Source organism: Urocitellus parryii, chromosome X (genome assembly GCF_045843805.1).
Source record: "Urocitellus parryii isolate mUroPar1 chromosome X, mUroPar1.hap1, whole genome shotgun sequence".
Classification (NCBI taxonomy): domain Eukaryota; kingdom Metazoa; phylum Chordata; class Mammalia; order Rodentia; family Sciuridae; genus Urocitellus; species Urocitellus parryii.
This window is the reverse complement of record NC_135547.1, coordinates 41,994,520-42,021,641: the sequence shown is the minus strand read 5'-3', so window position 1 is coordinate 42,021,641 and position 27,122 is coordinate 41,994,520. Positions and strand designations below refer to the sequence as shown.

At 42.8% G+C, this 27,122-nt stretch overlaps 1 protein-coding gene across 3 annotated transcripts; it reads right to left on the bottom strand.

The window, feature by feature from the left end:
• Nucleotides 1–202: 202 nt before the first annotated feature.
• Ripply1 (ripply transcriptional repressor 1) lies at nt 203–3,874 on the bottom strand. 3 transcript variants are annotated; one of them, XM_026402665.1, is made up of 5 exons: nt 3,567–3,874; nt 2,949–3,089; nt 2,175–2,250; nt 1,499–1,563; nt 203–939 (listed from the first exon to the last, which is right to left on the bottom strand). In XM_026402665.1, the coding sequence occupies exons 2-5, from the start codon at nt 3,086–3,088 to the stop codon at nt 663–665; spliced, it is 558 nt and encodes a 185-aa protein (XP_026258450.1). In that variant the 5' UTR covers nt 3,089; nt 3,567–3,874; the 3' UTR covers nt 203–662. The 3 variants fall into 3 exon arrangements, with proteins under 3 accessions (XP_026258450.1, XP_026258451.1, XP_026258452.1); XM_026402666.1 differs by having other exon boundaries at nt 2,196–2,250; nt 2,949–3,874; XM_026402667.1 differs by lacking the exons at nt 1,499–1,563; nt 2,175–2,250 and having other exon boundaries at nt 2,949–3,874.
• Nucleotides 3,875–27,122: the final 23,248 nt, after the last annotated feature.

Here is a 27,122-nt window from a genome sequence, read left to right as displayed (position 1 = left end):
AAGCCTTGGCATCATGCTGGGTCCCTAGCCCTACATCCCAAAGGAGAAAAATCTGTCAACTGACCTCAGGTACAACAATGAATTGGCCTTGAGCTGGTCTCTGACCCTCCACTCATGGCTTCACAACATGGGCAGAGTTCAGTTAAGAAATCAGCACAGTTCCAAGAAAAAGGCAAACATCATGTAGTTTATTTTTCTCCTGATTCATCTCATGCCAACACTCAGATTTCAATGGAGAGCAAGCAAAATGGGGGAAGGAGTCCCCAGAGCAAGCTGATTCTCTAGATGCCTCCTTGTCTTCCTACAAGACTCATCAGAAAGGTGCCCCAAATTTGCTTGGATTTGGTATTGGTGTCCCTGGAGGTAAAGTCAGAAGTCAGGCTTCCCATGGGAGAGACTGGACTTATGTGGCCACCTGGGAAGTTGTCAAAGGCCCTGAGAAGTGACTGTTCTCCTCCACAAGGGCATGCCCTGCCCTGCTCTGTTTCCTGGGGGCTTCAGAAACAGGTTTTCCTTTCCCTAGAGCTCCTAGGAATCCTGTCAGAAGCCCAGACAATGAGATGCCAGGAGCCTGAGTTCACCAGCTAGTTGGGTAAGCCAGGATGAGCTGGGCAGCTTGAGGACCCAGTTTTTAGTCCAGAAAGCTGTCCCTTGGAAAGGCCCTAGGAAACTTGCCAATCAGTGACTGCTTCAGTTTGGACAGGAGGAGCTGTGGCCCTGTGTGGTGCAGGCCCTGGTACTCTCACACACCCTTCTGGCCCCTTTTTATTAGCCTCCTCTTTCTCCTCTTCATACTCCTCCTCCTCCTCCTCTTCTTCTTCATCTTCACTGTTAGAATCCTCATAAAGGTTGATAGTGGCCTGGACAGGGAAATTCTGCAGTAAAATTTCCCCAGCACTATACAGGTAGTCAAAGGAGCGTGATTTCGGCCAGAAGAGCCTGTGGGCAGAGAAGAAACATGGCCTCAAATGTAGACTAGTTGAGTATACAGAGGCACCAGTAGGGCCAAGAAGGAAGTCAGCCGATAAACCCCTTCTCTTAACTGGATTAATGGGGTGAGAGGGAAAGGTTGAAAGAGAGCTTTGTAATAGAAGTTTTTGAACTGTTACAAAATGACCCTGGCAAGAAGGTCACCTTTGGTGGACCTACAGCTGTGGGAGGACCTAGCCCCACATCTATCAGTTCTAGCCCTTACCCTACTCCCCTTCCCAGGAGACTTCTAGCCAAGAAATCTCTATTGCTGTGCTTCCCATCTTTTTTATCATAGATTCCTTCACTGCTGTGTGTACAGGGGCTCATCCTTAGGGAAGAGTGACAATGCCTCCTGGGAAAGCAACCTTGGCCAAGAAAGTCCCTTAACCTCTCTGGGCTTAGTTTCCTTGACTGTGAAACAATGATCATACAAATGCCTCCTTCCTCCTGCTTCTCAGGACTGTTGTGAGGATTTAGACAGCTAATGTATCTATATAAAGTTCTAAGCTTGGTGCCAGAAGCTTACCTGACGGGGTGATGGAATTCAGAGTCAGCCTTGGTGGCCTCAGCGGCCGTTACCCCACCAGCAGCCTGTCCAAAGCAAAAGCTAGCATGTGGCTCAAAGTGCATGGCCAGATAACTGCCCCCCCCCTCACATCAGAGGTCAGAAATCTGCAGGTAGGACGATCTGGAAGAGATCTTAAGATGTTTCCAGGGTCTACTTCCCCAGCCCCCTGTCCTACAACAAGTGGGTCTGTCCTGGTTCTGGTTGAAAAACAAATGGACAGAGTCCTGGGGTTGTTTGCTTTCCCGCCCCTGTTCTAACACCTGTTTGGAGGCTGTCCAGGGGACAGAGTTCTACTGGAGCAGCCAAGATTCAGGGAGGTAGGGTGGGAGAATACAAAGGCATTGTGCCAGGGGACTGGGATTTGGGCACCAGCTCTGCTGAACACTGGCTATGGGGCCTTCCCAAACATTTTTCCCACTCTGAGCCTAAGTCTCTTCATTTTTCCATTGGACATGGAAATCTTGGGCCTCCCAGAGCTGCTGTGGAATTCAAATGTTAGCAAAGCCAAAAGGATGAGCTCTCAGATTTGCAGCCTTGGACTGAGGTCAAGAGCTCTCTGGGAAGGGACTTGGCCAGTGTGAATGAATGTGGCTGCATGTGCCTATAAAGATATATCACAAGGACCCAAACTCACCCAATCCACCAACTTCCTCACCTGCCTTGGGGGGTCATTTGTGGAGGACAGCCAGGGCCTCCAAAGACAAGCTCCTCTAGGAGAAAAAATAGATCAGTTGATGCTGAGTTTCTTAGGCTCAATGAAATGTTTGAGCATATCTAAATTCTCAACACCTAGCACAATGCCTGGGACATAACAGGTGCTTTAGTAAAGGTTTGTTGAATGTGAAATATTTGGAGGAGTAAATGAGGGTTGGGAGGAAACTATTTTGCCTCCTACCTCCTGCTCCAAGAAGTAGAGCTCAGAACCCTACCATCTTCCTGGGCTGGGGGAAGGAACCAGAAATATTCCCAGGCCCATTGTTTCCCCACCAGACTTACAGAGGTAGGAAAAAAAGCAGATGAGAGTCATATGGTATGTTTGGGGAAAAGACAATTGCCCCAGTCAAAGGCTTCTTTAGATGTTGGCTCTTTCCCTACATCCTCAGCCACAGTCTAGGCATGTTAGGCCCAGTGCCACTCAGTGGACTCTACACCTGGCCTACAAGGACCTGGCTGCTTGACCTTCAGCTTTGGCAATGCCCACTGTCCCCCAATTCCCTCCTGCCACCTGGAAGCATTAGTGAAGTGAAAAGCCAAATGAAATATTCCAGGCCAGAGATGTGACGCAGGGGTTGTGAGGCCATTGCCTCTTCCCTTTACAGAGCAGAGGTGCTCCAATAGCTCATCTCCCCTCTCTCCTAGAAACCCCCTAAGCCTGAGTTCAGGTTGCCAAATGCCAAGTTCCACTTACCTTTCACTCCCAGGTATTTCTTGTCCAGAAGAGAGAAGGGATGATGGGTGTAATAGGCCAGGGAGTTCCTGGGAAACTGGTGGTAGGGCCAAAGCCAGGTCTGGGACAGGCACCAAAGCAGCAGGAGCAGCAGGGTCCATCCTTAGGACACCAAGGTCAGGCAGACAGTGGGCTCTCCTACTTCTCAAAACTTTCTACACACTATTGGTCTTTCTCTAGAGACCCTTTTATAAGCCCTGCCTAGACTTATAAATTATTCAGGGAGTGCAGGGCTGGGGGCTTGGGAGGGGGATGAAGATTTGGGAAAGGAGCTCAGAGAGGGGAGCTGGGTTCCTGGGTGTTAAATCTCTCCCAGTTGAATAAACAAGATGTCAGTGGGGGTTGAGGGGTTTGCTTTAGCTCCAAGTCAGAAAGGAAAACCCAGAAGGGACAAATTGCACACCATTTGTGTGAATTCCCCAGCCCATAGCAAGGCCCAAGCAGGGAGGGAGGAGAGCTCATTAGCACCCAAAACCACAGAGAGCTGTTGGGGACAGAGGGCAGGATAGACAGGCCTTTTTAGCAAAGCTGGTTCCCAGTACAAACAGCTGACCCCTCTAAGGAAAGGGAGGGACTCACCTGCTATTTCAGCTTAAACCCCAAATAGATTTGCCAGATGGACCTTACATAGGATGACTGCCACTAAGCCTATCACCTGGGTTAGGGAAAAAAAGGGGGGATTCTGGGTGGAGCAGGCCCAGTTGCCTGTGGGGTAGCCCTCCAATCTTCTTTCAACACCCTCCACCCCCTTGCTGCTCAGTTCATTTGCAAAAGTGCCTGAGTCCTCTGTCTCCAGCCTTAGCAGTAAATGGTCCAGTGAAGGACAGCCGGCAGGAGTTCCTGGGGCCTCTGGGGCGGATTCCAAATCTGAAAGCAGATCACAGCTTTCTATTCAGGAGCCAGGGGCTGGGGTGAAGCAGAGTTCTGCCCAGTGCTAAGCTGTCGAAGGACCAGCCCAGGCCTCCGTTCTCTCACGTGTGAGATAAGGCTGCCAGCCCAGTGGTCCCCAAGGTCCCTGCCAACATGAACACTATGTGATGGGAGCTGGGTAATGGGTACTGACCTCAGGCAAGCCCAGAGGCTTGACCATAGTCCTTGGCCTTAGCCAGCCTTCTGGGTCTTTGCCAAAAAGCTTCCAGTTACAACTACTGGCAGGCACCTTATTCTTTAGAGGTCTTGAAAATATCCCTACTGACCTCAGTGTCCAGCACCAGCACATATTTAGCTTCTTGGATATTCATCACAGCCTGGTTTGTAATCATCAAAAATTAGAAATTGTCTCAGTGTCCAATAATAGGAAACCAGTTATATTAATTTGGGTAAATCTTTGCAACCAAATACTAAGCAGGCATTCATGGTCGTGTTCTAGGAAGTATAATTATAAACATTGAAAATGGAAAAAAATCAGATGCTAAAGTCATATGACTAATTGATTCAAGGGCTTGTCTTTCTGCATTCACCTACTCCCTACCCCATTCCACTTCAAATTCCAGTGTTCTTTGTAGTAAAGAAAAATTGAAAACAACCTAAGTGTCTTGCCTGACAAAGTAAGTTAAATCAATTATTAAACAGTTAAAGAATTTCATATGAAAATTAGCCTAGTAGAAGAATGAGGGAAAAGTTAATACCTTCAAGAGTGAAAGAATATAATCTTCTAAAATATTATGTAGAAAAGGATTCCATTTTGGTTAGAAAACAGTGTAGAATGCACAGTATGCAGAGGAAAAAAGACTGGTTACAAGAAAGAATGTTACAGTTGTTGGTTCTGAGAGGAAGAATATGGCAGATTGCTACTTCCTTCTATATGCATTTCTGGATTTTGAAGAAAGATACACAACCAAACTGCTATTAAAAGTAAAGACAGATGGGCACAGTAGTGTATACCTATAATCCCAGTAGCTCAGAAAGCCTAGGCAGGAGGATTGCAAGTTCAAAGCCACCCTCAGCCTAAGCAACTTAGGGAGACCCTGTCTCAAAATTTAAAAAAAAAAAAAGGAGGGGGGGATGTGGCTCAGTGGTTAGGCTTCCCTGGGTTCAGTCCCTGGTATCAAAAAAAAAAAAAAGTAATAACAACAAAAAAAAAACAATTGAAAGAAAAAAAATGCTTATCTGTGGCAGAAAGAATATTCTTAGGGGAAACAACAGCCATTTTCAAATATTTGAATGAGTTTACACGTGTTCTATGTGAATTAAAAGGACAAGACTGAGGCCCAAGGATAGAAGCTACAGGGAGACACATTTTGGCTCAATCGAAGGGAAACTTTCTAACAGCTCAGTCACTACCTAACCCAAGGCCCTGGCACTGTACCAGCCCTCAACAGTTTTATTCTATGAGATGAAATGAGTGCACTGCCTAGGGCTGGGGGGGAGAGCTCTCTATTCCTGAAAGTGTATGCTAGACCCTGGATTCTGAAGAGAGGAATCCTGGAGGGGAAGGAAGGGTTACTGGGGAGCTCCAGCTTCTACCAGTCTCTGAAAATTCTGGTTGAATTAACTTCCAAGAGATAGAAATTTGCTTGTACTGCATCACTGGCTGAAACGAGAAGTGAGACCAAGAGAAGTGACGCTAAAGAGACTGGGTGCCTTGCAGATAGCATGTGCAGGAGAAAGAAGCTCAAGAAATATTGTAACACCCTGGAATTTTTTTGACCTCTAGGTGGCCTCTGACAACAGGCAGGAGGAACACATAAACATTTCTCCTGAGCCCTGTAATACTGATGAACTAGACTTAGTTGTGCAACACATGCCACCTTCCACCTTGAACTTGTGCTCCTTCGGCCACTCCTTTCACTTCCCTGAGCAGGAGGCCTCAGGGTTCCCCTTACGTCTTACTCCCAGCATGCTCTCCCAGAGTCCAGGGAACCTTCAGTCCTGTTTTCATGGCTGTTTATTCTCCTTACACAACTGCTATGTCTCGCTGACTCCTAAGAATTGCCATAGTCTCATTCAGGTGTGGGACATGAAGCCACTGAACCCTCTTATTGGCTTCTCCCCAGCCTGTAGGATTAAAGGTCTGTTGCTAGGCAAAAATGGGAGCCAGGCCATTCTCTTTCACATTTAGCAGAGAACAAAATTAAGGTGGTCAGCAGGGTAGCAGAAAATGCCTAGATCAACTAAAATGGAGAACTTCCTATCAGGGCAATCAAGATCTTGCTTCTTGTTTTTTCTAACAGCCTTATAGTTATTCTGGGCTTTGTCAGGCCTTTCTGAGAGGACTGGGTGCCTCCTTGGGGCCACTTTGCTGGATATTGCTTAACAAGGGGATAGACTAGAAAGAGGAAGGTGCTGTGGACCCTGCCTCACAGCCTAGAGAGGTAGACCAATGCTGCTTGGGGAAGACAAAACTTGGCCTGCCTATGCATGGCTGATATCTCTCAGCCAATCCTCAAGCATGTTCCCTTGTCAACTCCCCTGCTCCACCCTCCACGTTTCCCTGGGCCACATTCCAAACTTTTTCAGTTCCCTACCATGTTCTTACCCCACACCTCTCCCTGCTAGGAACAACCTCTGCTCATACTTCCCTGAGAAAACAGAGCCCTTCAAGCATGAATTACCTCAGTGCCCTGCCCCCCCCCACCTGCAATTGGCCTGTCTCTCCAACTTCCTTCCCCTCCAGCCCTCTCAGAGGACAAGGTGCCCCTTTCGTTAAAGGCTAATCCCTTCACCTGGGCCTTGGCTCATCCACCCTCCTTTTCTGGGCCCTTCCTCAGACATTATGCTCTTTCCCTTCAGGAAAGTTCAGCTGCCCTATAACACCACTTTCTCTTCTGAGTATAAAATACCTGACTCTCTTACCTCCAAAATCAAGCGCCCTCCCCTCTCCACATGTGTTATCTTGCTTCCCTAAATTTCTTTTTCTCTCAAACTTTTTTTTCTCTCCCTCCTGCCTTCTCTTTCTTACCTTTCCTTCACCCTCAAGTTTGTTTAAAGTAGACTCTACAGCCTAGACTTCAATATTCTCCAGCTTCCCATTCACACTTCAACCAGTTTGGCCCCAGTCCCATCATCCCAGTGAAAGAGCACTGCCAAAGGTCACCAATAACCTCATCATTGCCAAATCCAATGACCTTTTTGAACTCTGGATAGCAAAAGACATTGTTGGTCGAGCACTCTCATTTCTGAAACTCTCCTTCCTCTTTTGACTTCCATGATCACACTCTGCTTGTTTTCCTCCTATCTCTGGAACCATTCCTTGAACTAAATATTCTTTCATTCTCAGTCATATTCTCTCTCTGTTTCCCTGTCTCTCTCCTCTCTTTCTCTCTCTCTCTCTCTCTCTCTCTCTCTCTCTCTCTCTCTCTCTCTCTCTCTCTCCCCCTCCCTCCCTCCCTCCCCCTCCTCCTCCCCTCCTCCTCTCTCTCCCCCTTTCTCTCCCTCCCACCCCTCTTCCCCCTTCCCCCCCCTGCTTTTGGTGCTGGAGATTGAACCTTACAGTCTTGACCTCTCTTTCTCTGCTCATTTCTCAAATCAGTGGTTCTGAAATGGCTGTTTCCAGATCAGATTGAAACACAGTGACACTTTAAATGGGTCATAGTGAAATGAGAAAAGCTTGCCTAAGAGGGTGCTTCAACAATCTAAATCTATTCAATTATAAACAACTGTCCTTCATTCTGAGATTATGCCCTTCCTATTTTTTTCTTTCCTCCATCTTTCTCTCTCTCTCTCTCTCTCTCTCTCTCTCTCTCTCTCTCTCTCTTTCTCTCTCTCTCTCTCTTTTGTTTTTGGTACTGGGGGTTGAACCCAGGCGTGTTCTGCCACTGAGCTATATCCCTAACCACCACCCTCACTTTTTGGTAATGAGGATTAAACCCAAGCATGCTTAACCAGTGAGCCACATCCCCAGCCCTTTTTATATTTCAATTAGAGACAGGGTTTCCCTAAGTTGCTTAGGGCCTCACTAAATTGCACCCTACACCATCCCAAATTCTTGTTATTTTTTTAAAATTTTAAAACAGGGTCTTGCTGAGTTGCCCAGGCTAGTCTCAAACTTGCCATCCTCTTGCCTCAGACTCCTGAGTAACTGGGATTACAGGCATGCACCACTACACCTAGCTGCCCTTTCAACTTTTGGTGATAAAATTTATCTTTTTCAAAATTTTGGTGATAGTGAATGTTAGTTTATTTCTCTAATGTTTCCATTTGGTGAAATGTTTCTCTATGTCAGTCTCACAAATATTTATTGAATAAATGAAAGAATGATAGTTACATTTCCAGCCTGAAATTTTCCACATAGCCATCTCAAATTCATTCCAAAGGTGAACAATTTTTCCCCAACAAACCTCTTCTGTACTTACCTCGGTAAGCAGCATCATATTGACCTAGTCACTTGAGCTAACAACCTGAGCCCGTGAGTCCTATTGATTTATTCTTCAATGTTCCTTGTGTTTGTCTTCTCTATGCCCCCTACTCTCCTGGTTATTTCTTTAATGATGGCTTCCTTTATCGTCTCTCACCCAGTATGCCCCAAACAGCTTCCTGATTCTCCCTAACTTAGCGTTGTTGCCTATGTATTCTCTCTGGTGCCCCAGATAACTTTATAAAACACCACTGAGTGTGCTCTTCCTCATCTTAAAAACATCCAGTGAGCTGGGTGAGGTGATACACACCTATAATCCAAGACTCAGAAGGCTGAGGCAAGAGGATTTCAAATTTGAGGTCATCCTCAGCAACTTAGCAAGACTTTGTCTCAAAATTAAAAATAAAAGGGCTGTGGTTGTAGCTCAGTGATAAAGTGCCCCTGGGTTCAATTCCCTTGCCCAAACACACACACAAAAACCACATTCCAGTGATTCTGGATGCCTATAAGAATAATCCAACTCCTCTGTGTGGCAGCCCTCCATCATTTCAACCCATCCTGCCTCTCCAGGCTTCAGCTTCCCCTGGTCCTTCACACACTGTCCACAGCAGCTTCCTGTAAGCAGACCATTTATCTGTTATCTTTTCAGGGTTTAAGGTCTCTGAACATCTTAATCCCACCCTGAATAGAGTTTATCACAGAGGAGGGGAGATTCAGGGTCAATATTGAGGCAGTGTTTTACAAACTGTGTCACAATCAATCTAGTGGTTGAAACCAGAATTTAACAAAATGAATAGAAAATATAAGAGTGAATCACATGTGGTAATGGTATATATTATTCTGTGAAACTTTTGTTTCGCTCCTGAATATATCTCTATGTATAGATATGCCAATACACTGGATCTTGCTGTAAAATGTATTTCTTAACTCTGGGTCACAGTCAAAAAAACTGACAGCACTAAAGGGCTTCGTGCGATTATTATTCTGTGATTCATTTGTTGGTGGCTTTCATGTCATAGTCTTTCACTTCCATAAAGGTCCTGGTCTCCTTGGGGAGTATAACAGACTTCAGGAGAATGGATGAGGGAGTAATTGAGTTGAGCTGGGTTTAAGGAGGCAGAAAGAAGGGAGAAATGTAATCTTGGCAGAGAGAACTGGCACAGAAGCAGATAGTAAGAGAAGAGAACATTTGTTAAACATTTATGTGCAGGCATTGTTCTCAGCACTTTGCATGGGTTAATTTTAGCCTCACAAACAACCTTATGAGAAAGATACTACGAAAATCTTCATTCTACAGATTAGATTAAGGAACTTGCCCAAGGTCACCGAGTTTAACTGACAAAACTGGGATTTGGGTTGAGCTAGTGGCTGTGCTCTTAATCACTGCACCACACTGCTGTCACTGGAGATCATTGAGGAGAGTGAACTGCCCGGGGAACAGGGAGAGCTTAGGCCCGCGGACACTGGTGAAGTAGAATCTTGCAGGCTGGGCAGAAAGTACCAGAAACAGGCTCTTTTCTCCCTTCAGAAGATCTTTCTCTTTCCCTCTAACCTCTGCCTTTTGAGCCAGGGCCCTGGGTTCGTGGCAGAAGGCCTAAACACCCAATGAGGGTGCCAACTGGAGACAAGGCATGAGGCAGCAGCTGCTCAGAGCAAGAAGGAAAGGAGAAAGTCCTCTCTCCCAAACCAAAAATAGCAAATGGTGCCTGGGGCCTCTGTCCTCAAGTCCAAATGTCCCAAATGTGCCAAGTTTTGAAACCAGCCTCTCGGGTCCTGGGATAGGCAGTCCCCTCTGGAGAGCAGTTTGTTGCTAGATCAGCTCTCTGTCTGCACCCTCTGCCTCTTGTCCCGCCATTTGAGTCTAGGGCTGGGCCATGTGGTGTGGGCTCTCTTGGCAGAGTCTCTCGCAGCTCCCCATTTGCTCCTCATTTGGAGTGCAGAGGCTTAGAAAAACAAAATTCTGAGGAAGGAGGAGGGAGGGAGGGAGGGTGCTCAGAAAGGTCACTCCCAACTTAGCTCCTTCCCTTCACCATTCAGTCACCCAGAGCCAGCCCTGGGTCCTCCCACCAACCTCTCCAACCCCTCTTCTCTGAGACTGCCTCCTTTCCCAGTCTCACATTAGCTTTGAGAAGATAGAGAAATACTGAATTCTCAGCAGTGTAGTCCTTTGTCTTTACTGTTGGTGTCTTTATAATCTTGGCTAAAAGCAAAAGGTGGCAGATACTTTCCTGGGAGGTAGACCCTGACTAGCAATAATGACAACAATAACATTAAAACAGCTAACAATTATTGGGCACTTACTATGTGCCAGGTACTGGGTTGAGTACTTTATTGCTTTACTTCATTTATTCCTTACAAAAATCCTATAAGGTGTTATTTCTTCCATTTAAAGATGAACAGAATCCGGGCATGGTGGCTCACACCTATATTCCCAGAAGCTTGGGAGGCTGAGGTAGGAGAATCACAAGTTCAAACCCAGCCTCACCAAAAGTGAGGCACTAAACAACTCAGTGAGACCATGTCTCTAAATAAAATAAAAAATAAAGGTGGGGTTGTGGCTCAGTGGTCAAGTGCCTCTGGGTTTGATTCCCAGTACCCCTCCCCAAGAAAAAAGATGAGCAGAAAAGTGAGACACAGAGAGATTATATGGTTTAGGAAGAATCAAATTGCTATAAAGTGGTATGGCTGCCACTCTACCTCAAGCCCTTATTATCTAATGCTTGTGTTTCTGCAGAAGCCCTTAAAGTTGAAAATCCTGGACTCTAGACTGGGCTTTGTGGAATAATAATGGGTTTTACCCAAGAGGGTTGTAGTGAAGATTGGAATGAAATAGTTTTTAGATTTTGATTAAAGCCTAACATATATTTAGCACTCAGTATATGTTGGCTTTTATCATTATTATAGTTATTCCCCTGACTATTGAGTATGTTGTGCTTATTCAGGGCATAAACTTTGGAAGCAGGCCTAAGTTGAAATCCCTCCTCAGTAGTCATCTACCATCCAGGTGAACTTGAGTATAAGTTCATATAAGTCTCAAATACTTCAGAATGAAAATAATAGTACCTATCATGCAGGGCTGAAGTGAGGATGAAATAAAACATTGAAGGTAAATTGGTGTTAGTCCTTTTTGTCATCTATATTAATGGGTTTAAATTTTTTTTAGTTGTATTTGGACAGAATACCTTTATTTTTATTTATTTTCATGTGGTGCTGAGGATCAAACCCAGTGCCTCACACATGCTAGGCAAGTGCTCTACCACTGAGCCACATCCCCAGCCTCCTAATGGGTGTTTTCTGCGTATTGGACCAGATTCGGCTTCCTAAACAGTTTCCATCCTTCTCACATCCCTGCATTGGCAACCCATGATCGATGGAAATCAATCAGACATTCACCTATTTTCCTTATATTTTCAGCCTCACCTCCAACTCCACCCAGTTCTCCTGTCACTTCCAGCAGGCTTGTTACTACATTGTGCCTACATGTGACTGTCTTCACCCCCTGCTCTAGATTGCTTTCTGTCTCTCTTATAGAACACGAATTCTACCCCACCTTTCATGTCCTCTTTGAACCCAAACCAATTCCACGGAGCCTCCAAACAGTGCTAACATTTGCCTCCTACTGTACGTCTCTCATCTGAACTCCCCTTCCATGAAGAGATGCTAGCCTTTTTTTTTTTCCAGTTACCTTTTCAGATGCCAAACAAGCCTCACCATTGAAGTGATCCAGGAAGGGGTTGTGGTTTTGTCATGTCTCCTTCCTCCCATTAGCACCTGGCACAGGACTGGGTACACAGCAGGTGTTCATTTCATGAATAGAATGAATAGAATTTGACAATTTGACATAGGGTGCTAGGAAGAAGACAAAGAGATTTAGTCTAGCAGGGTAGGGTGTGGGTCTCCAGTGTAGAGTGACAAACAGCCATGACTGGTACCTGGGCCAGGAGGGGATTGTTGATATTTTGGCCTTTTAAGAAAAAAACATCCCCCAAGATCTCAGAATGAGGGCAGTTTCAGAGGGTAGCTCAGTGACAAGGCAGATCAGGAGCCAGATGGGGCATAGCACAGGTCCTTGGGAAAAGATCCTCCACCTTCTCTCCCTTTCTTCATTCCCAGCTGCCACCACTGCTGACAGGACGTATCTAAGCACGATTAAAATTTCATCTCCAGCAGGGCACGGTGGCGCACACCTGTAATCCCAGGGGCTCAGGAGGCTGAGGCAGGAGGATTGCAAGTTCAAAGCCAGCCTCAGAACTTAGCAAGGCCTTAAGCAATATAATGAGACAATGTCTGAAAGTAAAATATAAAATGGGCTGGGGATAGAGCTCAGTGGGTTCTGTCCCTGATACCAAAAATAAATAAATAAATACATACATACATACATACATACATACATAAATACATAAAATAAAAAAATCTACACCCTCTTTAAGCCTCTTTCCTACCCTTCCTTAAAAGTGTGGCCCAGAGAATTCAGGAGGCCCCTAAGATTCAGGGGGGTTCTATCTATTTTCATAATTTTTTTTAAAACTTTATCTGCCACTGTGAGCTTTAGAGATTCCCAAACACTTAATGGCCTTCTGATAAGATTAGTAATGGTATAAATGAACATGATTTTTAAATATTGTATAATCAGGAAATGAGTCAATAATTGGAAGATCTGCATAACTGGATGGATTGATATTTTACACATGACTAATTCATGATGTTTCAAAATCATTTATGGATAATGGATCTATTCAAAGTGCAAGGTAAACTGATGGATTTTAATATAACAGAGTACAAAAGGTTCATTGATATGGTGTACTTTCAACACTGCAAATAAATATTAAGAAACTACCACTGTGGAGTTTAGGTGTAGTTATCAAGAAGAGTCACACAGTTTATTAGTCTTCTATTGCTGCCATAACAAATTACTGCAAACTTGACAACTTAATCCAATACTCACTATCTTACACTTGTGTAGGTCAGAAGTCCAGGTGGGTTCACCTGTGTTCTTTGTGTAGGGGCCCACAAGGGTGAAGTAAAGTTGTCAGCTGGGCTGGGCTGTTATCTGGAGGCTCTGAGGAAAAATCCCTTTCTGAGCCTACTCAAGTTATTAGCAGAATCTAGTTCCTTCTGGTTCTGGGTCTGAGGTCCCCGTTTTCTTTCTTCCTCTCTGCTCTGAGGGACTGTCCATATTCCTTCTCACATGGTATCCTTAAGTTCCAAACCATTAGTAGCATATCAAGTATTTCTCACTGGGGGGAAAAAAAGTATTTCTCCCATCCAATTCTGACTTCTACCACTAGAAACCTTCTTTTGAAAGGCTCATGATTATATTAGGCCCACCTGGATAATTTCTAAATAACATAATCATATCTCATTATAAACACTCATTCTCAAAGGGTGGATTTATATACAAGTGAGACTCACTTGGGGGTCAATCTTAGATTTCTGTCCACAAAGGCTATTAAATGCCCCTTTTCTCCAACTACCTTTGTGAGGCTGCAGTTTCTTTATATACTTCAAAATAACATATAGCAACAGCTTACATGCAAGAGTTAATATAAGAATCCAGCTGCCTTTTATTCAGCCAGATATTAAAGAGATTTTTTTTTAAATGCAGCAATGCCACTTTTCTCGTCATTTTTTCTTTGTTTTGGAAACTTTAGTCATTTTAAAAATACATATTATTTATTTTTATCATGTAATAGATTTATGATTATGATTTCAAATTAATAAGGTATTAGTTTTATATGCATTTATTTTAATTTCTACTATGTTAAGTATGATATATGCCATACAAATGAAAGCCCTTTGGAGTCATCAATAATTTTTTACTAATGTCTTTTTTTTTTTCTTTTTAAATATACATATGTTTTTATATTTGTGTGACAAAATATAGAAGGGTGGGGGCTGAGGTTGTAGCTCAGTGGTAGAGTGCTTGCCTAGCATGTATGAGGCCCTGGGTTCAATCCTTAACACTGCATAAAAATAAATAAAATAAAGGTAAACATAAAGGTAACATAGGAGATTGTCTCTTCCTCTGGAGATAGCCTGCATTCTAAAAACCAAAAGAACTGTGCAAGAAGTTCATTCTTTTTGTTGTGCAGCTCTATGAAGTTGGACAAATGCATAATGATTGACCAATGCTAAAAATAATCATTATGGGCAACCTCTTCCCCTACTTCAGCCCCATGCAACCACTAATCTAGTCTCCTTCCTTACACTTTGTCATTTTGACAATGTCATATAAATGCAATCATATTATAAGTAGCCTTTTAAGTCTGTATTCTTTTGGCTTCGTTCACCCAGCATAATACATTCATTTCACTCTTATAGTTGTGAATATGGTTAGTACTTTCCTTTCCATTGCCAACCAGTATTCCATTGTACAGATGTAGCACAGCTTGTTTACCCATTCGGAGCTGAAAAGATATTTGGGTCATTTCCTAATTTTTGTTTTGTTTTGTTTTTGGTACTAGGAATTGAATTCAGAGGCACTTTACCATTGAGCTATATCCCCAGATTTTTTTTTAATTTTAATTTTGAGCAGGGTCTCACTAAAGTTGCCCAGGCCAGCCTCAAACTTGCTCTCCTCCTGCCTCAGCCTCTTGAGTCACTGGGATACAGGCATTTGTCATAATGCCTGGCCATTTCCTAAATGACTTTTTCTTTTGGTACTGGGAATTGAACTCAGGGGGCACTTAACCACTGAGCCACATCTCGAGTCCTGTTATATTTTGAGACAAGACCTTGCTGAATTGCTTAGGGCCTCACTAAGTTGCTGAGGCTGGCTTTGAACTCTTGATCCTCCTGCCTCAGCCTCCTGAGTCAATGGGATTACAGGCATATACTACTGCACCTGGCCTAAATGATTTTAAGATTGCACAGTGGTCCTGAGACCAAAAATTTTGAGACCCGTTGACAGAATGTTTTCCTCCCAGAATTTTCCCCTCTTTGGGATTTCATGGATAGGTACAATCTCAAAATTTTAGAAATGAGGGGGAATTAACAGGTAGTTGCCAACATTCTGATTTTCTAGTTGGGGGCATTATAAAATACTACTACTACTTTGGGGCTGGGAATGTGGCTCAAGCGGTAGAGCGCTCGCTTGGCATGCGTGTGGCCCGGGTTCGATCCTCAGCACCACATACAAACAAAGATGTTGTGTCTGCCAAAAGCTAAAAAAATAAATGGATATTGAAGAAATTCTCTCTCTCTCTCTCTCTCTCTCTCTCTCTCTCTCTCTCTCTCTTCTTAAAATAAAATGCTACTACTAACTACTTTTTAATTTCAAAAGAAACTTTTAAAATGCCAACTATTCGAAGAATAAGCATGGAATTACAACTAGTTTTTTAAATTGAATAAGCTTTATATAATTTAAAAATCTCTCTGCACTGGCCTTTGTTTTCACCTATTGGTGATTCCTTCACTGCTCTCCTCCTTACTTTTTTTTTTTTAATTTAACCCAATGGGCTTTTTTTTAAAACCACTCAGCCACATTCCCAGCCCTTTTAAAATATTTTATTTAGAGACAGGGTCTTGCTGAGTTGCTTAGGGCCTTGCTAAGTTACTGAGGCTGGCTGTGAACTTGTGATCTTCCTGCCTCAGTCTCCCGAATCACTGGGATTACAGGGGCACACCACCATGCCCAGCTCTTCCTTAGTTCTTAAAAAGTCTGTGCATCAGTGCTTAGGAACCACTTACTCCTTACCTTTCCTCCTACTAGATCTTTGCATGTATTTATTTTTTCTTTCTTTCTTTCTTTCTTTCTTTCTTTCTTTCTTTCTTTCTTTCTTTCTTTCTTTCTTTCTTTTCTTTCTTTCTTTCTTTTTTTTCTTGGTACCAGGGATTGAACTCAGGGACACTTGACCACTGAACCACATCCCTAGTCCTATAGTGAATTTTATTTAAACAGGGCCTCTCTGAACTGCTTAGCATCTCGCTTTTGCTGAGTCTGGTCTTGAACTTGCAAGCCTTCCCAGCTGCTGGGATTTACAGGCATAAGCCATTGCACCCCGCTTGTATCCATTTCTTCTCAAACCATTAGTCTCTGTCCTCACAGTCTTCATCTTCGAGGTTTCTTCTCTGACCTTCCCTACCAGAACTCCTCTTCTTCACCTACCTTTCCCATATAGAACTATTTTGACTCTCCCTTCTATTCCCCCAGAATCTTCCCTTCTCTAGCTAATCTACTATTTCTCTTCTCACCACATTCTCTTCTCAGTCCATTTCCCTCAATCCTCTGGCGCACCTACCATATGCTAATCACTGTAATTGCCTAGAATAGAGTGATGGAAATGACAAATGAAAACCAAGCTCTCCAGGCATTCACAGTACAGTGGGGGAAAAGAAACATCAATGACAATCCAGGAGGATTGGTGAGGGGGGGGGCATAACAAAGATAACAAGGTGTTTGGGGATCACAGAGGAGAGATATTCATCTAAGGTTTATCAGGAATCAAGGAAGCAATGCTTAAACAGAGAGCTGAGTGATAAGGAGGTTTCTAGCAGAAGGTGGGGGCTTGGTGCATAAAGAGTTCAAGGCAAAATGAATCTGACATGTAAAGGTCCAAGGGTGAAGGGATGCATGACAAGGTTAAGAAACAGGAAGCCAATGAGGAGTGTGGATGAGGAGGAGAGTAGTATAAAATCAGTTTGGAAAGCTATGTAGGGGTCAGGTCATACATGGCTACTGTGTGGAGAATAAATTACAGAAACCAAGAATAAATGGAAGCAGAGAAATCAGAAGGCAGTTAACGGTGGGTGTCTGTCTAAGAGATGATGGTAATGGAGGTAGAAGTTGAAACCAGTGGAGGGATGAGAAAGCTTTATTTTGGAGGTAGAATTGGATAGACTTATAGGTCAGAGAAAGTGGGATGTAGAGGGTCATAGAATGAGGAAAGGGTGGAATTGAGATTTCTGGCTCACACAATTGGTTTTTGCAAATAGAGAAAACTGATGGAGGGTTGGTTTGGGTTCAAAATGAAGATCAAAGAGACAATTTTGGACATGTTGCATTTGAGATACCTTTGAGGTATCTAATTGGAGATGTTCAGTACATACAGCCCTGAAGCTCAGAGAAGTCTAGGCTGAAAATGACATCTTGAAAGTGATCAGATTATAGGTAGCAATTGAAACCATGTTGCATACAGGTAAGCAAAGTTAAGGACTGGAGAGTGGCCATTGAATTTGGTGATATGCGGTCATTAGTGACCAAGACAAGAACTTCTTTTTTTTTTAATTGTGGTTGTAGATGGACAGAATGCCTTTATTTTATTTATTTTTATGTGGTGCTAAAAATCTAACCCAGTGCCTCACACATGCTAGGCAAGTGCTCTGCCACTGAGCTACAGCCACAACCCCAAGAACTTCTTCATTTGGTAGAATAGTCAGGCTGAAATCTCCCTCTATCCTAGACTCTAACTCCTTCTTCCAGAGTCCTTTCATCTCTACTCTTTTTTTCCTTCAAATTGCTCTTGTTTCTCCATCTAGACTTTTTTCATAGCACCAACTTATCTCTATCCTTCAAAACTTTACTTCATACAGACCCCTTAGATTTTCTTCCTTAAAGAACCCTCTTCCCATCTCTTCTGCTCTATTCCTTAAACTGTCACTTCCCAGACCCTTATCCCCCTTTTCTCTCCCACTATTCACTTCTCTTTTTAACCAGATACTGCTTTTCTGAGACTACTATCCTTTCCTCTCTTCTTCCAGATCCCTCTCCATCCTCCACCTTTCTAGGCTCCCTCCATCTCAGCAGGGGGTCTTAGTAGAATGATTACCCAGGCTCCACACTAAGGACTCATATACTTTGGCATGATTCCACAAGGATCTGACAGTGCCGACCTGTATAAAACAGTGTTAGAACCTAGTCCTTGAGTGCTTGCCAATATGATAACCACATCCTGCCAGCACTGTGCCCTCATCCGCCCTGGCACCTGACCCTGAGATTCTGCATTTTCCTATCCTCAATTACATAGAATCACTGCAGACCAATAAAGAGCCCCTCAACTACAAATTCTAATATTTTGCATTTAACCATCAATTTCTACTGTCAAAATACTTTCAGATTCATTATTCCAAACCTCAGGAAGTCTCCTGGGCAAACACTGGATAAAGAAGATGGAAAGACTTGCCTGAGGTCACAAAGCTGGTTACAGGATTAGCCTGGTATTCCTCTAGCCCCTTCAGCCTAGCTTGTTTTCATGCCCAGACACTCCCTGTGCCTAAGTTCAGTCCTGGCTGTCCTTTAGGCTGTTCCAGACTGCCAAGGGGGAACATGCCAGAGAGACCCCTGTTCTGGAGCACTGCCGAGGGATCAGTGCCCTATTCATACCTGCAAGACAGGGATGGGCCACCTTAGGAAGGAGAATGATTTCTGATTTGCTTCACTGAATTCACCCTAGGCAACAAATCTGTTTGTTTTAATATTACTTGAGGAAGGGAAATCCAGCATAATGATTCAAACTTCAGAGTTGGCCAGGTTTAGTGCTCATGTCTGCCTCTGCTCTGCCCTAGCTCAGTGAGACGATATATGTGAAACTCTCCACACAGGGCTTGGCATCACAAAGTGTTCAATGATTAGCGTCCACTAGCCTTATGATTTTTACATGAGATCCTGTGAAAAGATTCATTGTGGTTCACTGGAAAGTTTACTGACCTAGACATGTGGATTCCAGGTCTAAATTTTTTGGGGGGGGATACCGGGGATTAAACTCAGGAGCACTCAACCACTGAGCCACATCCCCAGCCCTATTTTATATTTTATTTAGAGACAGGGTCTCACTGAGTTGCTTAGGGCCTCACTTTTGCTGAGGTTGGATTTGAACTTGCTATCTTCCTGCCTCAGCCTCCCAAGCTGCTGGGATTACAGGCATGTGCCACCTCTCCTGGCCAGATCTAAATATTAATGCTCAACTTGAGATGTTTGGTAATGTATTCTTTCATCTAATTGGGATTTAGATTTCTCACCTGGGAATACTAAAAACTGCCTAATTTTTATAATGTATTGTATTAACCTTTAAAGAATGCATACTTTCAGACCTAGCAATTGTATGCCTAGGAATTTGGCAGTATTATGTGTAAAGATGTGAGGTTTTAATGGTAAAAAATGGAAATAACAAAAATGTCTATTGATGGTTAAAGAAATCATGTTTTTATATAAAATGCAATGAAGCCATAAAAGAATGATGTAGCTCTATTTTTTATTGGCATGGGAACAGGTCCATGATACAAGTTTTAGAAACTATAGAAAGTTACAGAATTGTAGTTACAGCATGACAAATTTCATAAAAAGTAATTCTATTGATATTTTGTATAGTACATCAAAATGTTAGCAATGATGATCTCTGGCTCATGGCATTATGAGGACCTCTATTTCTTCTTTCTCTTCTGAATTCCTTTTAATACCATCTAGTAATTTCCTATTCAGAAAAAAAAAAGGAAAACATTTTTTCCACTTGGAAAAGAAACCCAATGTGCACTACGCAGAACTTTTGAGTAGCTTAAATGGCACAGTGTATGGTATTGGTGTGAGTGGTGAAAAATGGTAAGCCTGTCATTATGATAGCCACCTCAGTCCTCACTTGGTAGGTCCTGCTCTTTAAACTTGCAGAGACTGAATCTACAGCACATGTTTGACCTTGAGCCTTGGGGTCAACCTTAGGGGTAGAGTAGAGCTGGGGGCTTGCTGAAGAACCAAAATGGGTAGAAGAATCTGTGGAGCTATAGGCAACACAGGGCCACAGTGCAGGGCTGCTTGGGCACTAGCTCTCCAGGGCTGTGTTTATGAGGCTTACTTCCTGCTGGGCCTCAGGGCTGCTAGCCAGGGACACCTAATGGGCAACAGAGCCCCCTTTTCTCCCCCCAAAGCTGGAATGTTCTAAATTCTTCCTTGGGCCAAACCCCCCTCCCCACAAGGTTTCTTCTGGGCTCACAGAGGTCACCACACAAAGGCCCAGCTGGAGTTTTTGACAGAAAAAACACAAAACCCACCAAACCTTTTTTTTTTTTTTAAGTACCTCAATCCTTCCCAGTCTCCAGGGGTTTAATTCTCATCTGTAATAAGGCTCAGATTTGCAGATGGATTTTGCAAAGCTGTGGTTAACAATTAGAAATCCTTTATCACCTCAGCCTGTGGCCCCTTGGACCTTGTTCCCCTTTCTCAGGACCCCTTCCTTCCTCTCCTGGGGTATCTCCTCCTCTGTGGCTCTACAAAAGAATTGTTCTGTAAGTATCTCAATCCTGATTTAGTCACTGCCTTTGCTAATCACCTAAGTGCATGTTTTTCCTTCCTGGTTGTTGTTAGTTTAGCTCCTGGTAGAGTCAGGCTGGGCTACCTTGACTTTCTGAATGAAGGATATGGGAGGAAAAATTCCTCTGGTACTTGGGTTGGTGGTTTTTTTTTCTTCAAAGATGTCTCAAAGGTTCCAGTCTTTAACGGTACAGAACCAGAAGAAGAACTCTTCAAATCAGATAATTTCTAACTGGAGCTTTGGGGATAAAAGGAGCTTGGTAAATACAAGAGGAGGGGAGTTGCGTTTAACCTCTCTGCCTATTTGTGGGGGTGCTGAGCCTCCTCCTGGAATCTCGGGAGTCCTCCTTAGCATAAAGGCTCAGGGAGGCAGCAGAAGGTAGATTCCTGAGAGAAGTCATAAAGCCTTCCCCTTAAGCCCTTAAATAACTCTCCTAGTGGTCTGCATGTCTACCATTAGAAATTCCTTATTTAAAATGAAGCATTATTCTTTTCAAGTATCTTCCATGAAAATGAAGTTGTAGCCAAAACATTCACAGCACTTCTAGTTAGGGGATTTTAGGTAGTTTTTGTTTTCTAAATTCTGCCTTTCTGTGTTTTCCAGCACGCTTTGCTTCAATAATAAGGACAAAACTGAACTTATTTTTAAGCAATTAGAAAGTTTCTCAATCTGTTTGCAGTTCCTTCCTGAACTGTCATCAATCAACTGATGCAGAAGGAAAGATTAACTGATCCAAGGACAAACTTTCCAAAAATATGGCCTTAAGGAATGGCTTTAACACCTACTAGAGCCATTGGAAGCTAGAAGTGAGGTGCAGAGGAGGGAGCAAGTGTCTGCAATTCCTCTGAGGGGCTGTGTGATTAATGGATAGAAAAGTGAGGCTGATTTACAGATGAAGGCAGTGGTGGCTTCTACCAAAGGCTGCTTCAGATCATTTCTTAAGCCCAAGGACACCATGTCACACTCAGTCTTTTGAAAGCACCTTAAAAAGAGGAGTACTGTGCACTAGATGCTTGGAGCAAAAGATGGGAAAAATATCAGGGCAAGTACCCAGGTGAGAAAGGGTTAAGTCAGGAGCTGCTGTCAGTCTTGACCCTCCTAATCCTCTCCTGCAGTTCCAATCCCTCCCCTAAGGAAGATTAGGTAAGGATCCTAAGTGAAACTTTCTTCCACAGCCCTTGGGCCATGGAGTATGTTGGCCTCCTGCCCAGAAGACAAATTCTGCTGGCAGGGCCTAGATTTCTCTGTACCTCCAGAGTAGATGGTGCTTGGCCTCTAGGAGGATCGCTCAAAGGGAGGTATCTTTTAAAGGTACTTGCTTCTAATAGCAGCTCTTCAGTCTTTTGTATTTGTTAAAATGGACTCCCTGTCCCCATTACCTTATTTGAGATGCAAAACCTTAGAGATGAGCAAACAGGGCCTAGAGAAGATAGGGAACTTCCTGGACAAGTTTCAGGCAGAACTGAGAAAAAAAAAAAAAAAAAACAACTAGATCTTTTGACACTCAGGTCAAGACCCTTTATCTAAATCCTATCTGCCCTCACTTTCTACTGCTCATCAAACAAATAAAAGCAGACTGTAGCCTGGATCACTGCCCAACCATTTGTAATTTTTTCTACCTTGTCTTCCTGACCCTGACCAAAAAGTGAATCCCCATGGGGCCATTGTGGAATAAGCTCTAATGACTTGTTCTTCCTCTTGCCCAGCTATGCCAAATGGACTCTGGAGATTCTAAACCTCAGTGATGACATTTTCTTTACTTTTTCCCCCAAATACTTTCTTACTTTAACTGAGTCAGGACTGGCTCTGATGAAAAGCACTCCTCATGGGAAATGCTGTCGATTCTCATGGGAAACCCAAGCATGGCTGCTCTTCTGGTGCCATCTCAGGAAGGCTGAGGTGAAAACTACTTCTCTGGGAGGTAGAAGGTCTTCTCCAGCAAAGCATCAAGTTTGTTCACTAACTTTGACTGAAAGCACAGATGTAGATAGAAGGAAGGGGGGAAAAGGATTTAACTCATCCTAGGTGGGAAAGGGAAGAGGACCCAGGGACAGTTTCAAGGAGAGGATGAGTCCTGGAGGTTGACTAGCAACTAGCCATACAAGTAGTAGAAGGTAGAACAGCAGGCTTAAGGGTTTGGAGACAAAATAAATGTAAATTCTGAGAAATATAAGTGTTCAAGCATGATTGGCTCATGTGTGTGTCTGTGCATGTGCATGCATGGGAGCATAAACCATGGTATTGGAGGTTAATGGTGAGATATGAGGTTGGGAAGAAAAGCAGGGGGCAGACAATGAAGGTGTTTTCTGATTTCCTGCAATAAGAAGACTGAACTTCATCCTGAATGGAATTAAAGACTTCTGGAGTTTTTTTTTTTTGTTTTTTTTTTTTTAATAACATGGCAAAGGGTGAGGTGACAGTCCTTATTTCATTTCCACTTCAGAAAGGTCTTTGACTACTGGATAGATAATTGATTGCAGGGGCAGTTGAGAGTGAAATTAGACCAATTTGAGGTACCTGTGTGATTTCCAAATGAATAAAAGATGATGGTTGCAAGGCCTAAACTAAGGTTTCAGTAGTAGAGATGGAGAGAAGTGAATGGATTCATGATTTATTTGGAAGTAGATCTGATAGGACTTCATAATGATTATATATCAAGGAAAGGTGAGGAAACAAGAGTGACTGGCTTGGATTATTTGATGGCTGATGACTCCATTGAGATAGGAACTGAGATAGGAAATACTCTATGAGGAATAGTTTGAGGGTATAGAGAGAAAAGGGCAAATGATTTCAGATTTGCAGAAGTTGAATCTGAGGTACTGTTAACACATTCAGGTGGGGCCATTCCAAATGCAGTTGACAACACAAAGAACTCAAGAGAGAGAGATCTAGGGCTGGGGTTGTAGCTCAGTGGGTAGAACGCTTGGCTAGCACATGTGAGGCACTGGGTTTGATCCTCAGCATCACATAAAAATATATAAAATAAATAAAATAAAGGTATTGTGTCCATCAACAACTGATAAAAAAGAAACAGTGTAACTACAGAAACTACAACCTAAAGAGAGAGAGAGAGAGAGAGAGAGAGAGAGAGAGAGAGAGAGAGAGAGATGGTAGTTAGTCATTGGCACAGAGAGAGAGTAAATGAGATCACCCATGGAGAATGTGAAGAATAAACAGACCATAGGAAATCTAGGGGAATAGTTAGATTTAAATAGTGGGCAACGGAAGAGGAATTTTTTGTTGTACTTGGGATTGAACCCAGGCCCTCATGCATGACAGTCAAGTGTTCTACCACTGAGTACATCCCCAGCCACAAAGAAGAACTTATGAAGAAGACATAGGAGAATCTTTCTTCCTCTTCTCCATACTAGAGATCAAACCTAGGAGTGATTTACCACAGAGCTGTATCCTCAGCCTTTTTATTTTTTATTTTTTTGTTTGTTTTGAGACAGAGTCTCACTAAATCGCCCAGGTTGGCCTCAAACTTGGAAGACTCCCACTTTGGCCTCTTCAGTAGCCAGGATATAGGTATTTACTACCATGCCTAGAAGAATCATTTTGAGGGGTGGGGAGATCTGGGAATGGTGCTATAGATGACAAGGGAGAAGGCATTTTATGAAGGAGATGGAGAAGGAAAGATGATAGACAGAACCATTGGATGTTGGAACAAGGAAGTAATTGATAACCTTGGTGAGAACATAGTCAGTGGATGACTAATGACAAAAAATCAGACTGCAGAGAACTGAGAAGTGATTGGGAGGGTGAAGAAGTAGGGATATCAGTATTAAATGGCTTGTTCAGGGATCTGGACTGCAAAGAGATTGATCAAGAAAGAAGGTAATAGCTTCATGGGGAGAAGGCAGAGTAGGGAGCTTTAAAAAGAGTGGTAAATATTTGAAGTAGAATGCATACCAGGGAAAATTAGGATCACCAAGCAGCACTGAAAGCCTCACTGTTATGCTCATCATGATTGGGATAAACGCAACTCAATGCAAGTTAACAATAACCATGCCAGAGCGCTGGGGATACAGTTCAGTGGTAGAGTACTTGTCCAGCAAGTACAAGGTCCTGGGTTCAATCCCTAGTACAACAAAACAAAACAAAACAAAAACCACTAATGTCTTCAAGAAAATAAGTGCCAGGAAAGAAATTGCTCAGTGTCACAACCGAAAGTGACAAAGTTCATCAAATTATTGGTTCCTGTTCTGCACTGCTTTGTATCAACACTGGCAACATCATATCGGACACTGATGAATTGTATTGACTATCAACTATGTGGCCAATGCTGCAGAGGCACAAGAGAAGTTTTTTTTTTTCACCCTCAAATTGTTTATAATTTAATTTAAAAGATAAGATATTCAACAAATGAGTCTGCACATATACATACATTCATGCATATGTATATAAGTGTGTGTGCATGTGTATATGGAACTGTTTTTTGCCCGTTTCCCCATCTCCCCCTATTGTATTTACTTCTTTCTTCCTTTGATATCCTTCATCTAAATCTTTTTTCCCAACATTGGGGAGCACTTTGTAACCATTATAGTTCAATGTCATTGACTCATTTTGAAAATCTGTCTTTTATAGTCATACGGACCTCCTCAAACCTCTTTACCACTCTTATTCTTTCATTAAGAAGATATTTTTGGGCCTGGGCTTGTAGCTTAGTGGTAGAGCATTTGCCTAACATGCATGAGGCGGTGGATTTGATTCTCAGCACCACATATAACTAAATAAATAAAATAAAGGTCTATCAACAACTAAAACAAATTAAAAAAGAAGATATTTTTGAACATCTGCATTAAGTTAAGCACTGTGTAAGATATTTGAGATAGAGATACATCAAATGTAGTCTCTGCTGTCAAGTTGCTTGCAGACTAGCAAAGAGAATAAGAGTTTAAATATGAAATTACAATATAGTGTGCAAAGTACTATCCTTATTTTGGTTTCCTCAGTAGGTATTATTGGTACCTACCACAAAAAGATTGTGATGATTAAATGAGCTAACACATGTAAAATGTTTATTAATAATTACATGAGAAACACTAAAGTATTATTATTATTGCTATGAGGATGGTGATAGTTGAAGTAAAGAAATACAGGATAATATAAGAATATAGAGGAGTACTTGACCAAGCATAGAATAAGAGACATCTGAGCTAATTCCTGAAGGATGAGAAAGTACTAAACAGAGAAGGAAAATGCATGACATTCTACATACAACAGCCTGTACTAAAACTTTTAAGCTAAAGATCATTTGACATGATTGAGGAGCTAAGAAAAATTTAGTTTAACAAGGTAATGGCAAGAGGTGAAGTTTGGGAGGTCATGGAATACAAATGACTTTGGACTTCATCTTTTAACCAGTAGGGAGCCATTGGAATGTCTTATATGGAGTAGTGACTTGACCATATTAATGTGTTGAAAGATCACCTTGGCAACAATGTGGGGAATGAATTGGAAGAGGCAAGATTGTAAGTAAGACCAGTTAGGAAGCTGTTGCTTCTAGGTGAGATAGAATGATGAAACCCTATACTAGGAAGTAGCAGTGAAAATGAAAATAAAGGTGGTGGGGGGAGTCATGGATTTAAGAGATATTCAAGAGATAGAATTGGTGGACATAGTAACTATTAGATGCAGAGGATAAGAATAAGAAAGGTATCAAGGATCACTTCTAGGATTTTGTTCTGGTATAAGGAGATGGACAGAGGTATTATTCAGTGACCACAGGAGATCCAGATAACTGTTTGAAGAAACATGCAACAGGGGAAGTAATGCGTTTTCTTTTGGACATGCCAGATTTGAGGTGCCTATGAAATTCTCCTGTGGAAATTTTGAATAGAGGATTCCTCTGCTAGTTTTGCAGGTCAAGAGTGTCTGTATTAGAAAATCAGATTTGGGAGTCCCAATGGATAGGTAATAGATTGTCATAGGGGTAGATGTGTTTGCTCAGTGGTAGAATGTTGACTGAGAAAAGAATGAACTTCGCAGAAATACACTTAAGAAATGAGTAGGGAAGGAGAAAATTTGAAGAAGGCTAAAATGGAACAGCCAGATTGTAGTGAGTTGAAGAATTAGTGCGCTGAAGGGTCTTGTAGAGGATAGAAAAGGATGTACCCTTCATCCTTAGTGTCCTGAACCTTGGAAAGAGTGGAGACTCCCTGAACACTGCAAAATCCTGTGCAGCTCTGAGGGTCCAAAGGATTGGTTCAGATGCCTGCCTCTTATAAAGCCCTCTATTTCAAAGCAGCTTCCCTTTCCTCTATCCTATAGCCCCTAACAGATAGTTCAGGGAACTTTAGGGATCCACCTAGGATCTGGAACAATCTTTCTCTTAGGGTCCTCCCACATCATCTGAGAGACTGATGATGGGGGCATCTAATAGGAGAACAGATGGGATATATCTGGTGTGTTATACTTGCAGGAGCTTAAGGCCAGCCTCACAGAGAGGACTTTGGGAAAAGCTGGGAAGACCTGAACTCTCAGAGTATAGGCAAAAGCTCTGTTTCCTGTCCCAATCTGCCCTGGAGTAGATTTTTGCTGTGGGAAGGATGATTCAGGCCACTACTCTCTAAGTCTTTAGAGATTCAAGCAACCTCT

Excerpts from the sequence above, each read along its gene's own strand:
- Ripply1 (XM_026402665.1), bottom strand. The coding sequence starts at position 3,088 with ATGGACCCTGCTGCTCCTGCTGCTTTGGTGCCTGTCCCAGACCTGGCT. Across the intron at positions 2,251-2,948 it reads GAAATACCTGGGAGTGAAAG|AGGAGCTTGTCTTTGGAGGC; the intron begins GTAAGTGGAACT and ends TTTTTCTCCTAG. Across the intron at positions 1,564-2,174 it reads TGAGGAAGTTGGTGGATTGG|GCTGCTGGTGGGGTAACGGC; the intron begins GTGAGTTTGGGT and ends TGCTTTGGACAG.